General features: G+C 44.0%; 1 protein-coding gene across 1 annotated transcript in view; it reads right to left on the reverse strand.

Annotated features, from left to right (window-relative positions):
* Positions 1-14654, reverse strand: part of TNS3 (tensin 3) — a 213040-nt gene that overhangs the window by 58561 nt on the left and 139825 nt on the right. The window contains exon 17 of the mRNA XM_036398155.2: positions 9473-10732. Within this exon, the coding sequence (XP_036254048.1) occupies positions 9473-10732 (1260 nt within the window). The remainder of the gene's footprint in view (positions 1-9472; positions 10733-14654) is intronic.

Genomic DNA, 14654 nt, shown 5'->3' on the forward strand with positions numbered 1-14654 from the left:
AGGACAGCTCTCCCTGCCCCTCCCCCCAGCTTGGCAGTGCAGCGTGCTTGGCTCTCGGTTCGGGGGGGGACCTCTCTCGGTGTGGGGGGGCTGCTCTCTATATGTTGTGCGGGGCGGCCTCAGTTTCGGTTTGCCGCGCGTTGTAGGGGGGCTGCATTCTCGGGCAGGGGAGGCTTTGTCTGTCTCTCCACGCGGCGGGGCGGGTCCCTATTCCCTGCTGCTGCTGCCATGGCAGTTTTAAAAGCAGTATATACAGCTGCATTGTAAAAGCTTTCATCTGATCGTTTTTTTTGCTCTTGCATTTAGGCTGCGCAGCCCTGCAGAGCTAAGGCGGTTCCCTGTGTAAAGCTTTAATTCTGTGGCGTGTTTTTGCTGTTTTTAGAATTCGCGCCGTGGGTTGGAGGAGCGGGACAGCTCTGCCTGCCCCTCCCCCCGGCCCGGCAGCGCAGGCAGCTCTCTCTCGGTGCGCGGGGGCGGGGGTGCTCCCTACACACGGCGAGGGGCAGCCCCGGTTTCGGCTTGCCATGTGGCGAGGGGTGGCTGCATTCACAGGCGGGGGAGGTTTTGTCTGTCTCTCCACGCAGCCGGGGCGGGTCCTGATTCCCTGCTGCTGCTGCCGCGGCAGTTTTAAAAGCAGTACAGCTGCATTGTGAAAGCTTTCGTCTGATATCGCCTTTTAACCGTGGTCTTTTTAGAAATCGGTAGCTGATTTTGGCTTTGCATTCGGTCGGCGGGACTGTGTTCTGTGCCATTTACATCTAAGATGGGCTCGAAGTTAAGCACAGCACAAAAAAGGGTGTATTATCATATTATTGGAATTTCAGTTAGTGCAAATGTAAAGTTCTCTAAAGGAAAATTGAAACAGTTTATAAGGTGGCTTTTTCTACACTTCCCAAAAACTTCTCCTGAGGAAGTCCACAATATTCAATTTTGGGATAAAGTAGGGCATGAATTGATAACCTTGGGACAGTCTGGGAATACATCTTCAGCTAAATTTGTGTTCTGAAGCTTACAAATTCAAACGGCCTTACTCAAGCAAAGGGAATTGGAGAAAAAGCCAAATATCAAGCCATGTACCTCTGCTCTCCCTGTTTCTCCCCCTTCCAGCCCTAAACCTCTTACCCCAAAATTTGGTATTTTAAAGAGAGCAAATCCTGCTCATATGCTGGGAAGTCGACTCCCAGAGCACGTTAAAATGCCTGAGTTCCCTTGTCCACAAGGCCCTGGCCAGGTCTCGTGGAAAACGTCCCAAAACCCTGTGTCCCCCGCTCTGAAACCCAGAGCACGTGTTAGTTTTTCAGAGAGCAGTGATCCCCAAAATGGTCCCCAGTCCCTAGGGGGTACACAAGATGGAGGATGCCACGTGGCACCCTCCCAAACCTGGTCGTCTTCTTCCCAAGATTCCCCTAGGTATCCCAAAATTCCTTCCCCAACCCCCTCTCCTCCTATTCCTCGTGATACCTTCCCCCCCCCCCCCCTTACCTGCTGTACCCTCAGCTCCACCCCTCTACTCCTCCCAGGGGGCGTCTGCCGATGTGACATCACCAGGTGTTCCCGCCCCCTGTTCCCATTGCGTCCCTGCCCCGTCGCCGGGTTCCCACGGTGGGGGGGCACACCCACTGCATGTCCCCAAACCTGTATTTGTTATTTCAGTGCTTCCAATGCAAGGGATACAGGACAGGAAGCTGCAGACCCAATACAGGGTCCCACTTTGTCATTTGCTCCTGTTTCGTATCAGCCTGCAGCACAAGGAGGAGCAGCCCCAACTGCTAATTGGAGCTCTTTTGGACGACAATTGATTAAAGAGATCTGTAAGTCTCAGAAGGAGTATGGCCCACACAGTCCATATTTCCATGGCCTTTTAAATTCTGAATTGAGTAGGACTATAGTAGTCCCACATGATTTGAAACAGCTTTTCTCATGCCTCATGACCTCTACAGAATTCAAATTATGGGAATTAGCATGGAAACAACTGTTAAAGGAGGCTCCCCCAGGCTTGCATGCTGATCCAAACACAGCAAAAGATGCTAATGGCATGCCAATTACCATTGAGCATCTCTTTGGCGAAGGCCAGCAGTCTTCACCCTCAATCCAAGCTACTGTGATTCCTGTAGTAGCACTCGAGAAGGTAAGGGAAGCTGCTGAAAAAGCATTCTTTTCCCTCCAACCTGAGGGGTCTTTTGAGCCCTACAGTAAGATTAAGCAGCCACCATCAGAGCCTTTTCTGAAATTTATAGAAGGGTTAACTAGAGCCATTGAAATACAAGTTAAAAAAGATAATGCAAGGGAAGAGGTTTTAGAGGAAATGGCATTTACAAATGCAAATGAACAGTGTCGAGCAGCAATTTTGAGCCTTCCTCTCGAACCTCCCTCTACACTAAAAGATATGCTTCTAGTCTGTAACAGGAAACTGCCTCTAATGAGTGTTGCTGAAGACACCAGACCAAGGCTGCTGCCAAGACCACCACAGCGTGTCGCCGTTGCCAGCCCCGCGCCCATTCCCTCAGCACAGCAGTACCCTGGGCAGCAGCAAAGACCACCAATGGTTGACCCCACAAAGCCATGCCTGCTTTGCAATAACCTTGGGCATTGGAGTAGCCAGTGCCCCCTGAAAAAGAAATTTGATGAATTTAGAAATGGCACCGGAGGAAAATTACAAGCACTCCCAGGGGGTCAACAAAAACAAAAAAAATGAAAGGGGAGCACTGGCCTGCCAGGCATGCAGGCATAAAAAGAGCAGGCCAAGGGAAGCAAAACAAACCAAGCGCGCAGTAATGTTACTATTTCTGTAAGTGAAGCAGATGCTTCAAAGACCACATCTGCTAGTCCACTGTTGAAAGTGCAACAGAATAACCTTTGTTATGATTTAGGTGAACCCATGTTAACCACGTCTTCACTGTCAATGAGCCTTACAGGTTGCAGCTGACAGAAGCATTCCACCTGAAAGACACTGACTGGCATTTTGTCTCTGTCAATCCAGAACAGAAGGGTACATGGCACCGAATTTGTTGTAAGTACATCATCACTGGGGACACCAAACACACACCACATGAGATTGAAATTGCTCCAGGAATGACAACATCAGATCCTGAGCAATTCGTTCTCAGGCTGCACTGTTTCCACCCACCCCTGTTTCTTCCCAAAAGACAAACTGTCGCACAAGCTATCCCTGTGCCATTTTTGCCTGAAGGCACCGAAAAACAAGGGCCCACAATCACCTGAGTCCAAGTTATTGGGAGAGACAAACCCAAATTATGGTGTAATGTCAGTGGGGGTGGGGAGTCAAAATGCATTGAGATGCTTGTAGACACGGGTGCAGACTGCACAGTGATCCCAGTACAAGACTGGCCAGCACATTGGCCTTTGCAAAACATTGCTGGTCACGTTCGAGGTGTAGGAGGCCTGCAATTGGCAAGACAATCCAAAAGCATCATCCAAATCGAGTGACCAAACGGACAATTGGCAAATATCCGTCCGTTTGTGTTAGATTATTCGGAACCATTGTTAGGGAGAGATTTAATGGCCCAGTGGGGTGTCACAATTGATATTCCAGACTCTCCACAGGATTTTTGCACAGCGGTCATTGAACAACAGCGCCCCACCCAAAAATTGAAGTGGAAAACAGAAAAACCAGTTGAGGTGAAACAGTGGCCGCTCGGTAAACAAAAAATAAAGGCGCTCGAAGAGCTAGTGGAAGAGCAACTGAAAAAGGGTCACATTGTGGAGACCACGTCCCTGTGGAACTCTCCAGTGTTTGTCATTCAGAAAGCCGACAAAAAGAGATGGTGGCTCCTCCACGACCTCCAACAAATTAATAATGTCATTGAAGATATGGGCTCTCCCCAACCTGGTATGCCATCCCCAACAATGCTTCCCCAGGATTGGAAATTAGCTGTTATTGATATAAAAGATTGTTTTTTCAATATTCCCCTCCACCCTGACGATACACCATGTTTCACATTCTCAGTCCCCACCATCAACATGGAAGCCCCTATGAAAAGGTACCATGGGACAGTTCTTCCTCAGGGCCTGAAGGTTTCCCCAGCGATCTGCCAATGGTATGTCTCTTCCCTGCTTTCCCCAGTGTGTGCAGCCTCAGAGAAAGCCATCATCTATCATTATATGGATGATATCCTTGTGTATGCCCCCAATGATGATTTACTCACACATGCGCTTGACCTAACGATCGATGCATTGATTGTTGCAGGGTTTGAGCTCCAGGAAAAGAAAATTCAAAAGATGCCACCTTGGAAATATTTGGGCCTAGAAATTGGAAATAGGACCATTGTTCCTCAAAAACTAGAAATCAATCCAAGGATCAAGACCCTTGCGGATGTCCACAGGTTGTGTGGGTCTTTGAATTGGGTAAGGCCATGGCTCCGTCTGAGTAATGAAGACCTTGCGCCCCTCTTTTCAATTTATTGAAAGGGGGAGAGGACTAGTGCTTCTAGGTCTATTACCCCAGAGGCACGGAAGGCTCTAGAAAAGGTTCAGATTGCAATGTCCACAAAACAGGCCAATCGATGTTGGCCTGACCTGCCACTCAAATTTATCATCTTAGGTAAGTTGCCACACCTCCATGGAATCATTTTCCAGTGGGAGGAAAAATAAACACCTAAGGCAAAAGGCACACCTAAGAAGTGCTACGACCAGCGGGATCCTCTCTTGATCATAGAATGGGTTTTCCTCAGTCACAAAAGGTCCAAGAGAATGACAAAACCTCAGGAGCTGGTAGCAGAACTGAGCCGGAAAGCAAGGACCCGGATCAGGGAGTTAGCAGGATGTGACTTTAAGTGCATTCACATTCCAATTGAGTTAAAATCGAGTCAAAATTCTATGCAAATATTGGAACAATGGGTTTGAGAAAGTGTTGCAGTTTGCTCTGGATTCCTTCTCACGACAAATTTCTGTCCACCAGCCTGCCCACAAAATGTTAGAACAAGATGTTCAATTTATTCTGAAATTAAGAAGTACTCAGAGTAGGAGACCTTTAAAAAAGGCTCTGACTGTCTTTACAGATGCGTCCGGGAAGTCCCACAAGTCTGTTATGACTTGGAAGGATCCTCAAACCCAGCAGTGGGAGACAGACGTTGCTGAGGTGGAAGGTTCACCTCAGGTTGCTGAATTGGCTGCAGTTGTTAGGGTTTTTGAAAGGTTCTCAGAACCATTCAATCTGATTACGGATTCTGCATATGTGGCAGGAGTAGTATCCAGGGCAGATCAAGCAATACTGCAAGAAGTGTCTAACATCGCACTTTTCGAATTGCTCTCAAAACTTGTAAAGTTAGTCACTCGCCGGGAGCAACCATTTTATGTGATGCACATCAGGTCACACACCGACTTGCCAGGGTTTATCGCTGAAGACAACAGAAGGGCAGATGCTCTTGCTGCACCTGCAGTGATGGCCACTCTCCCAAATGTTTTTGAACAGGCAAAAATCAGCCACCAGCTTTTCCACCAAAATGCACCTGGCCTAGTTCGTCAGTTTCACATCACTTGAGAACAGGCCAAAGCGATTGTGGCCACATGCCCAAATTGCCAACAACATGCACTCCCTACAGTGAGTACGGGAGCAAACCCTAGGGGGTTGAACAGTTGTGAACTGTGGCAAACAGATGTAACACACATACAGTCATTTGGACAGCAGAAATACGTTCACATTAGTGTAGATACCTTTTCTGGAGAGGTCTATGCCTCTGCCCACACAGGAGAGTCATCTAATGATGCCATTAAGCACCTCTTACAGACTTTTTCTTTCATGGGCATCCCCAAGGAGTTGAAAACTGATAATGGGCCTGCCTACAAATCCAAGAAATTTGGGAGCTTCCTGTAGCAATGGGGAGTAGAGCACAAAACTGGCATCCCCTACTCCCCTACAGGTCAAGCCATTGTAGAAAGGACTCACTGTGATATTAAAAGAGTCCTGGACCAGCAACAACAGGTTCTGAAGGTGGAACCTCCCCACACCCGGTTGTCCACGGCACTGTTCACAATCAATTTTCTGAATTGTTCCTTTGACAGCCTGAACCTGCCCATCCTACGCCATTTTGGGGGGAGCAGTCGTATGATGATGGAAGAAAAGCCTCCGGTTTTAGTAAAGGACCCTGAGACTTGGAAGATGGTGGTGGGACCTTACGAATTGGTTACTTGGGGACGTGGATATGCCTGTGTGTCCACCCCATCTGGGTTAAAGTGGGTTCCTTCCAAATGGGTAAGGCCCTATGTTCCCAAGGTCTCAGAGAAATCGACAGAAGCACCCCAGGTTGCTAACATTGCCTGGAGAAGGAAACGCCGCACGCGTTCTCTGGAGGAAATTCCATTTAAGCCTCCTGTCTGGAATAGTTTGTAATATATGTTTGTCTTAAGTTTCCTTTTACCGGTTTAGATCCCGCTGTTTGTGTGCAGTCTCGAGACGCCATGAGACCGAGCCTGCTCTTCATCCTACTTGAGATCATTTCTCCAGCGATCTCCTGGATAAGTCCCTCAGCCCAAAGCGAACGTATGGACTACCTTGGCCAGAGCCCTTGGACAAGATCACATTTGTCTCTCCACAGCAACGGCCTCTGACCCCCTCTCAACTTGCCTGGTGGGAGTTCCCTTTAAATCCTCCCAAATGAAATGTGGAATCCTTTAAATGAAGTTAACTTACTCGCACCTTCTCCTGGCCGCTATCCTGCTGACAATCCTTTACTGTTTTGGCAGGAGTGGGCGAGAAAGTTACCAGTGCCAAAAAGGGAGCCACAAGAGTTCCATCTCTTAGGCTCCATGAATGCAACCTTTTGCATTCACTTTAAATTCAATTCCAGGTTACCATATCAGGAAACTAAATGAAACACCTATCCTGACCCTAGCAACCCACACTATACAGACAAAAACTGGTGTGAAAATTCAGTCCTAGTCATGCACTCATCAGGTGGTGATTATAAGCCTCGTGAACTCCCAAAAAGTATGTTTTTAATATGTGGAGACAGAGCATGGGCAGGTCTCCCTCCTCGTCTGCTCGGAGGTCCATGTACCTTTGGCAAGCTGAGCCTGTTAACCCCAAATCGAACAAACCTAATTCATTGGCAAACAAAAAACAACACACATACATTGGCTATCCAAAAAAAGATACCTAAGGCAATTAGACCCTGACTGTAATTTGGAAATTGTTCACTGGTCTAGACCTAAAGCCACCCCAATTACAGTCCTTCTGCTGTGGATCTCGGCGGCAAAAAGCATGGGAGAATTAGGCCGATTGGAATGTTAGGTTGCAAAACAGGCAAACCTTACTTCTACTGCCCTGAGTGACCTCATATCAGATGAGGAAATTACCAGCCAAGCCACCATTCAGAATAGGGCAGCCAGAGACTATCTGCTCCTTCTGCACAACCATCGCTGTGAAGAATTTGAAGGTCTCTGCTGCCTCAATTTGTCATCAAAGGCAGAGAACATCCATGTCACGATCGACAAGATAAAAACCATCGTGAGTGACATCAAGAGAGAAACTGACGACTGGCTGAGTGGACTGTTCAAAGGCTGGGGACTCTCAGGCTGGTTGGGATCTATTCTGAAAACTGTGGGTTTAGTATTGTTTATATTAGTTATCGTTGTTGTAGTTGTTAGCGTTGTTTTTAGACTAGTCAAACACATGGTTCTCAAGTTGATTTCAAGCTCATCTCCCCCTCCTGAAGTTTACAATTTGGAAGCCCTTAGTGCTCCAATGAATGACATGGAACCTTCAGTGGAAAGCACTGAACTTCCTGTAGAGGAGGAACCAATTTACCAACCATGGTTTGGCAAGCATTCTGCACCACAAACCCAGTCCTCTTCTTTTTAACAAAACTAGGGGGAGATGTTGCAGTGTGATTTCCTGTTTCACCTATCCCAGCTTCCCCAGGTGTGCCAACCTTCCCCCTCCCCCTTTTGCCCTCCTGCTAAGAGCTTGTCAATCAATCTTAACATTCCAGCAAGGGTGTCGTGTGGTTGGCAGAAGTTCAAAAATGTCCCTCAGGTCTGGGCTCATTGGCCTGTCCAAGCGTCTATATCCCTTGAGCCTTCCCCTCCTCACACCTGGTTGGCCCTCACCTGTCCCTTCCCCTCCCCCTGTCCCCGGGGCTTAAAAGGACACGAGACCAAGCGGCCCGGAGTTCTATTGCGAGCTGTTACCGCATTCAGAGGTCTACCATGCTGAAATAAAACTCTGGATTAAGAGTCTACAATAGAACCTTCTCTTTTCTCTTCACCGTCGCCTGAACCTTTTCCACCAGAGGTAAACTGAGTTCCTACTTTGCCTGGATTTGTTCCGAGTGCCCAGCTGCAGCATCCAGCCGGCCAAAGGTATCTCTGGGGTGAAATGCCACAGCTGCCGCCTTTGGTCTAGCAGCGAGGGCTAGACAAAGCCAGGTACACCACACCCAGAAACATCGGGATTAATATTCTATATAAATCACCAACCTTGATCATATAGGTCTGCCCCTGAACAGACACCACATGCTAGTTAAGCACATTCATGGTTTATCATATCCTACAGGGCTTGAGCTGGAGCAACTCATTTGTGTCCAGTGAGGCCATGGGCAGATCTTCTGTCATGCTGCCTAACAATCAAATCCTAAGGACTGGATTTGAGCCAGTCTTTCATTGCACCATGACTGGAGACAAGAAGAGGAAGAGGAAGATGGAAGGGGAGAAAGGGAGGCAAGGGCATATGTTTTGCCAGAGAAATTAGACCACATAAGATTTTCAAACATGACAGTAGGACAGGCAAGAGCTTATTTGTCACAAATTTTAGATTGACCATTAATAAAAGGTTTAGTGGACTTAGCCAGAGGCAGACTACTCATCCTTTTACAAAGCTGCTAGTTCTAGTAGCATTACTTAGGCAACACAGTCAGCAAGTGTTGTGTATTTAATTCCACCAGCTGTAATCATTTCAGAGTCAGAGATAACAAAAAGTACTGTGACTTGTACATTTTTAAACAGAAAACTTTCCAAAAGAGCATATCTTAAAATACTTTACTGGCAAATATTATATTATTTGTGAAAACATTGCATAGAAATTTAATGCCAGCAAGATTACATTGTATTTGAAGATAAAGTGGTTGGAACTTTTTCCCCTAACTTAAATGGCAATTGTAATAATGAAAAACCTACACCAAAAATGCCTTCTACAAATGTCTCAATGTACAAATTCTGCTCCCTTTTAAATTAAATTCACAACAGCAAAATAATCTCAAGAGATTATCTATAACAGGTAAGAACTTGCTGAACTTGCTGAACAGTACTTTTTTCAAGCAAAAAGGCAAGTAGCTGCAAAACTCACTTACATCATTTGATTCCATATCTTGGATGACTATGTAAAGAGGACATCAGAAATAATCCCTTGATAATCATCATCAAAGTTGTAAGCAATGACCTGAGGGTCCTGCTGTACCATCTAATGAACACACAGGTGCTAGAAAAAAAATTATTTTCAGAAAGTATTACAGCTTACCATGTCCGGAGGCATTCCTGTTTCGGACCTCAAATTTGTCATGGAAGCCAGAACTACTGTTAAGCTCTTCCAGGTGTGCATCAAGGCTGCTGAAGCAATTTACTTGATTTCCGTCACTGGTGAGAGTGTTAATGTAGGTTGAGATAGGCTCAAATGTAGGGTCTAACTCCAAGATCAGCCTGTTCAATTGTTCAATGGACTGATCAATATCCAAAGTTGGAGAAGCTAGCAAGTCCCCAGCATTTTGTCCTACATCCAGGCCATTTGTGTTCCTCTGAGGCATTGACCTTGACTTAAAACTGTCAGCACTTTCATGTTCTTCAGCTTCTGCAGCACCAAGCATGCTTCCTAGCCCTCTCTGCACAGCATCTCTGCTGCTAGAGCTATGTGTTGGAGCATCTGGGACTTGGGACTGGCTCTGGACACTGCCCAAGTTCTCCACAGTGTTATGAATGCCAACCCTAATTTCATTCTCTGGGGCAAAACCATATTGGTGAGCAGTGACCATCTGCTGCTGGCGTACCCAGGTCTGAGTAGAGTAGTTACTTGGGCCATAGGCTTGTGGATGGGGTGAGATAGAAGGATTCTGTTGCAATTGCTCAGTTGACTTTGGCTCAGTGCTTCCAAATGACCTCTCAAAGACAGAATCCACACCAATTCCCAGGTCTGCAGCAAAAGCATTGTGATGCTCTTCCCCAGCATTACTTCCAAAGCCATCTGAAAGAAGTGAGTTTTGACTGCTCTTGTGGGAACTGAAGTTCCCTAGGTGGGTGGAATGCTGCCCTTCTGACGAAGACAACGTCCCAATGCTGTCCACACTGTGAAGGTCATGATTAGGCATTTCATCATCCAGAATATCAGTCTCCCTGTCCTTCATTTTGGTGACTTCATTCATGTGAATGTGAGCTGGCACTATGTGGTCAGTAGCACTGTACTTGTTTTGAGCATCAGTCATATCCTTGGCAGTGCTGACAGAATTCTCTAGACCAAAGCCACTAAGTAGCAGGTCCAGTTCTGCCTTCTCTTGTGGGCTCAGACCCCATTTAACTCCCGAGACAAGGCATTCCTCAGTCTTGTCTGTTCTGATGGAAGCTGTGGAGCGTCCAGAATCACTACTGACAGACAGGGTATGATCACTGTGATCAGGACTGCCTGTAACATGAACACCCTGAGCAACACCAGGGATGCTGCTGTCTGAAGAGCTCTTCTTTCTCACTTTTGCATACAGACTGCCATCAATGGGTCCTTGGGTGTGCAATACTGTGGAGGTACAAGTAAAAAGGAAAATGAGAGATAAGGACAAGGCATCATATAAGGGCTTTGACTAGTGTCATGCCACAAGTATTGTTAACACTAACAGTATTGTTTCTGCAAAACTAAATCAACTCCATAGCTACAGCAAACACCAATGACCAATGACATTATCTTCTTTAATTTCACAAGACATTTCTTGATGGAAATACAATATACCATTTGTAGCTCAAGATCAAATTTCTTGATGGAAATACAATATACCATTTGTAGCTCAAGATCAAATAAAATCCTCTCTTTTTATTCTGTTTTGAGTGCATGTTTATGGCACCACAAACTCTTCATACTAATTTAAAGAATCCCCCATTACAGTACTAGAAATATGAGAGTATCTACTATGCATTCCATTCAGAGCAAGAATGGTAGAAACCTTCCAGCAATACTTGCCTTTTATATATATATATATATATAAAAAATACAATTATTACTTAGTCCATTTTTACTTGATGGTCAGACTATACTACAAAGAATAATTCTCTCCTTTTCTTGGTGATGCAAGGAAAAGACAAGTTTTTAATCAGAGCTGCAGTCCTTGGAATATACATAAAGCCTCTTCACAAAAAAAGGCACAAGTAAATGTTACAAGTATGACATTTCTACATATATGGAGGATCTGGTACGCATGTCATGTTTTTGTTTCAAAGAAGGACTAATGAACTTAAGTGGCAGCCTCCACAGAGGTAACTATATTTGCCTTACTCCCATCTTACATATCACACCTAACACATCACACAGACCAACATCAGATTAAAATATGGCTACTGAATTTTTATCCAGTGCTGAAAACAAGCACAGTTCTATTTCTCAAGGAAAGTTTTAGAAATAAATATATCTAGTGTCTGTAAAGCCAAGAAAGTAAAGTGAGTAGTTCCACTTAAAAATGACTTAACGTTGATTTACTAGAATATTTATATTAAGCAGATATTTCTGAAAAACTTTTCATTCTCATAGTCCGAGAATGGTTTGAGATTAAGAAAATTAAACCATTACAATTTAGGAACAGGCAGACTTTTCTCAAAGGTTACCATCAACTACATCTGTTGTAGTTCCAGAATCAAAAGCCCCATGGAGAGCCCTATGCATTTCAACATCAACTCTACCACACATTTTCAAAATATATGTAAAATGGCATCATGATCATGAACTTCCAAACTAGGAAACTTTTCTAGGCAATTCCCATTTACAAAAAGCATTATGCAGAAATTGTACTCACAATGATAATTACTTCATTTGTCTTTATAATGGCAAGAAGAGTGGTCTGGTTGGAAAAAGTTTCAGGGACGAACCACTGACAAGGTTCCATCAGTTAAAATACTTACATACTAAAGGTTATACAATAGTTTTAATAGACTTCAGCTAAAGTAAAGGACAATCTTTTACTTTCTAGGGACTAGGAACTATTATTTGTCTGATGTTGATTTTAAAAACAGCACATGCAAAACACCAAAATACTCCTTTTTAGAAAAAGTTATCAAACTGAGCAAAAAGGAAAACAACTCCTCTTGCTGTAAAATTTCTCTGTGGATCAAGTTTGATGTCTAAATTCCTTGTTGAAAAGGGCTGCTATGCATGAGGCTGAATGTCTGTATACAATACTTAAAAACAATATTTTTGAAAGAAGATGTATCAAAAACACAGCCAACGGACAGTTTCTCAGGCTCTTTCATGCTGTGATTTCTCATAAGCTCCCACAACCTTCTAGGACTATGAAGCATACTTGGTGTTTCCTGTGAAGTATTTTGATGCAGTTACCACAATAAACTGCAGGATTAAAAAAAAAAAAAACAAACAGACAAACAAAAAAAAAAAAAACCCAGAACTATGAGTAACTATTTGGTGGGGTTTTTTTACTGTATGCTTAGTTTTGAGTTAAAAAACTAGAAAACAATAAAAATCCCTGCTTTGTTTGTATATCCTGACAAAACAGACTTGAAAACAGGTCTGAACTGGAACGCAGTGAAGCAAATACAGAACCAGTACATAATAATGTAATAGTTTAAATTATAAAGTCTTCTTGTCTGACTGTTCTGTTACTCAAAACTAGGCTCTATGCCTTAAAAATGCTAGTCAGACTAAATATTGTAGTGGGTTGACATTGGCTCTCATGCCAGGTACCCACCAAGCCACTTTATCAACTTCCCAGGGAACCAAAAAGAAAAATAAGGTGGAAAAGGTTGAGATAAGGCAGTTTATTAAAGCAAGAATAAAACGAAAGTTTGCGTGCATAAGCAAAGGGGTGAAAAGTGATCTCTGCCTTCCAGCAGAGAGTAATGTTCAGCCACTTCCCAGAAAGCAGGACTTCCACACAGAGCGGTTGCTCCAAAAGGCAGACATTGTAAAATAACAAATACCTCCATTCCTCTTCCTTGCCATAGCTTTTATATCTGAGCTGACATCATATGGTATGGAATTTCCCTTTGGTTAACTTGGGTCAGCTGTTTTTACCTAGTTGGGTCCCCTTCCAGGGTATTACCCACTCCCAGCCCACTTGATGGGAGGATGGTATGAGAGAATTGTTAAAGACACAGTGCTGATGGTGTGCCAGTGCTGCTCAGCAACAGACAAAACACTGGTATATTATCAACACTTTTCCAGCTGCCAATGCAAAGCACAGCACTGTGAGGGCTCCCAGAGGACAATTAACTCCAACTCAGCCAGACCAAATACAATACCTCACACAAGATCAAACATTCCAGCATGCAGATTTGGTTCTCGTGCAGAAATGGTAAGTACAAAAAAACTGTCAAATTCTCAAGTACAGCCATGGAAGCAACAGAAAACCTTTGTGTATCTCCCTCTCTTAGCCTTTCCAGTACCATCATACATTATCATACAAGCATAGTGGCAGAAGTACAGACAAAAGGACAAACACACTGACAGCGGACTACTGACCCAAGGGTCTTGCACAAGTGCACTCTGTAAGATTCAGAGATAACCCTGTCCAGTACTTCTTCCACTAATACAAAATTATCAAATTTTTTCTGCATCTTGCTAGGAATGATAGGCAACCCCAAATATTTGGGGGTCTTCCAGCTGTAAATTGTACAGCTTCTACTCTGAAGAAGAGACCCAAGTACAGCTAATTTAAAATTTCACTTAGGGAAAAAAAACAAACAAACAAACAAAAAAATTTAAAAAACCCCAAACAAACAAAAAATAAAAAAAGCAAAACCCACAAACAGAAAATTAAGTACTGCATTTATCTGTTAATATCCTTAATTTAGCCTTAGCCTTAAACTACTTTAGGATTCTCCCATAGATTTTAAGTAAGTTTAAAAGCTTTTAAAAATAAACAACTTTAATAAATAATTATAACTTGAATAAATAAATAACTTTGAGAAATAAAATTACTTGAAAGCTATCTCTCCTGGGTAACCAAAATTTTATTGTATACCATATCTATCTGTGTCCAGGATTGTAATTCTCTCCTTAAGACCCAGTTCTGCGTCTAGAAACAGCGCCAGAGGTTGACAGGGTTTCTTTACACAGCTGGAGCACCCAAGCCAGGTTCTCTTTTCCCTGGTGGCTTTTGCTCAAGACAGAGGCTTCACTTCCTCAGAGGTTGTTTCAGGTAGATTTTTCTGGGCTCACAAAATAACAACTCAAAAAACTGAATTTCACAATCAGAAACTGTTTTCAAGTAAATTTTGCACTCTGTCAGCAGCACAAAGCCTGAGCTAGTCCCAGGGCTGGGTCATCCCACATTGATGCTGGGACACCATTTTAGGAAAAAGAACATCACTGCTGAAAGTCTGGTTCCCTACCAAGTTTCAAAAATCCTGTTATAGATGGGTAATATGACGATTGGCTCTCACAACTAAAGGATGAATATTGTGTGTATGTTAAGAGAAGTTTTGTTGATGTATGGTTA

This window comes from Molothrus ater, chromosome 1 (genome assembly GCF_012460135.2).
Source record: "Molothrus ater isolate BHLD 08-10-18 breed brown headed cowbird chromosome 1, BPBGC_Mater_1.1, whole genome shotgun sequence".
Classification (NCBI taxonomy): domain Eukaryota; kingdom Metazoa; phylum Chordata; class Aves; order Passeriformes; family Icteridae; genus Molothrus; species Molothrus ater.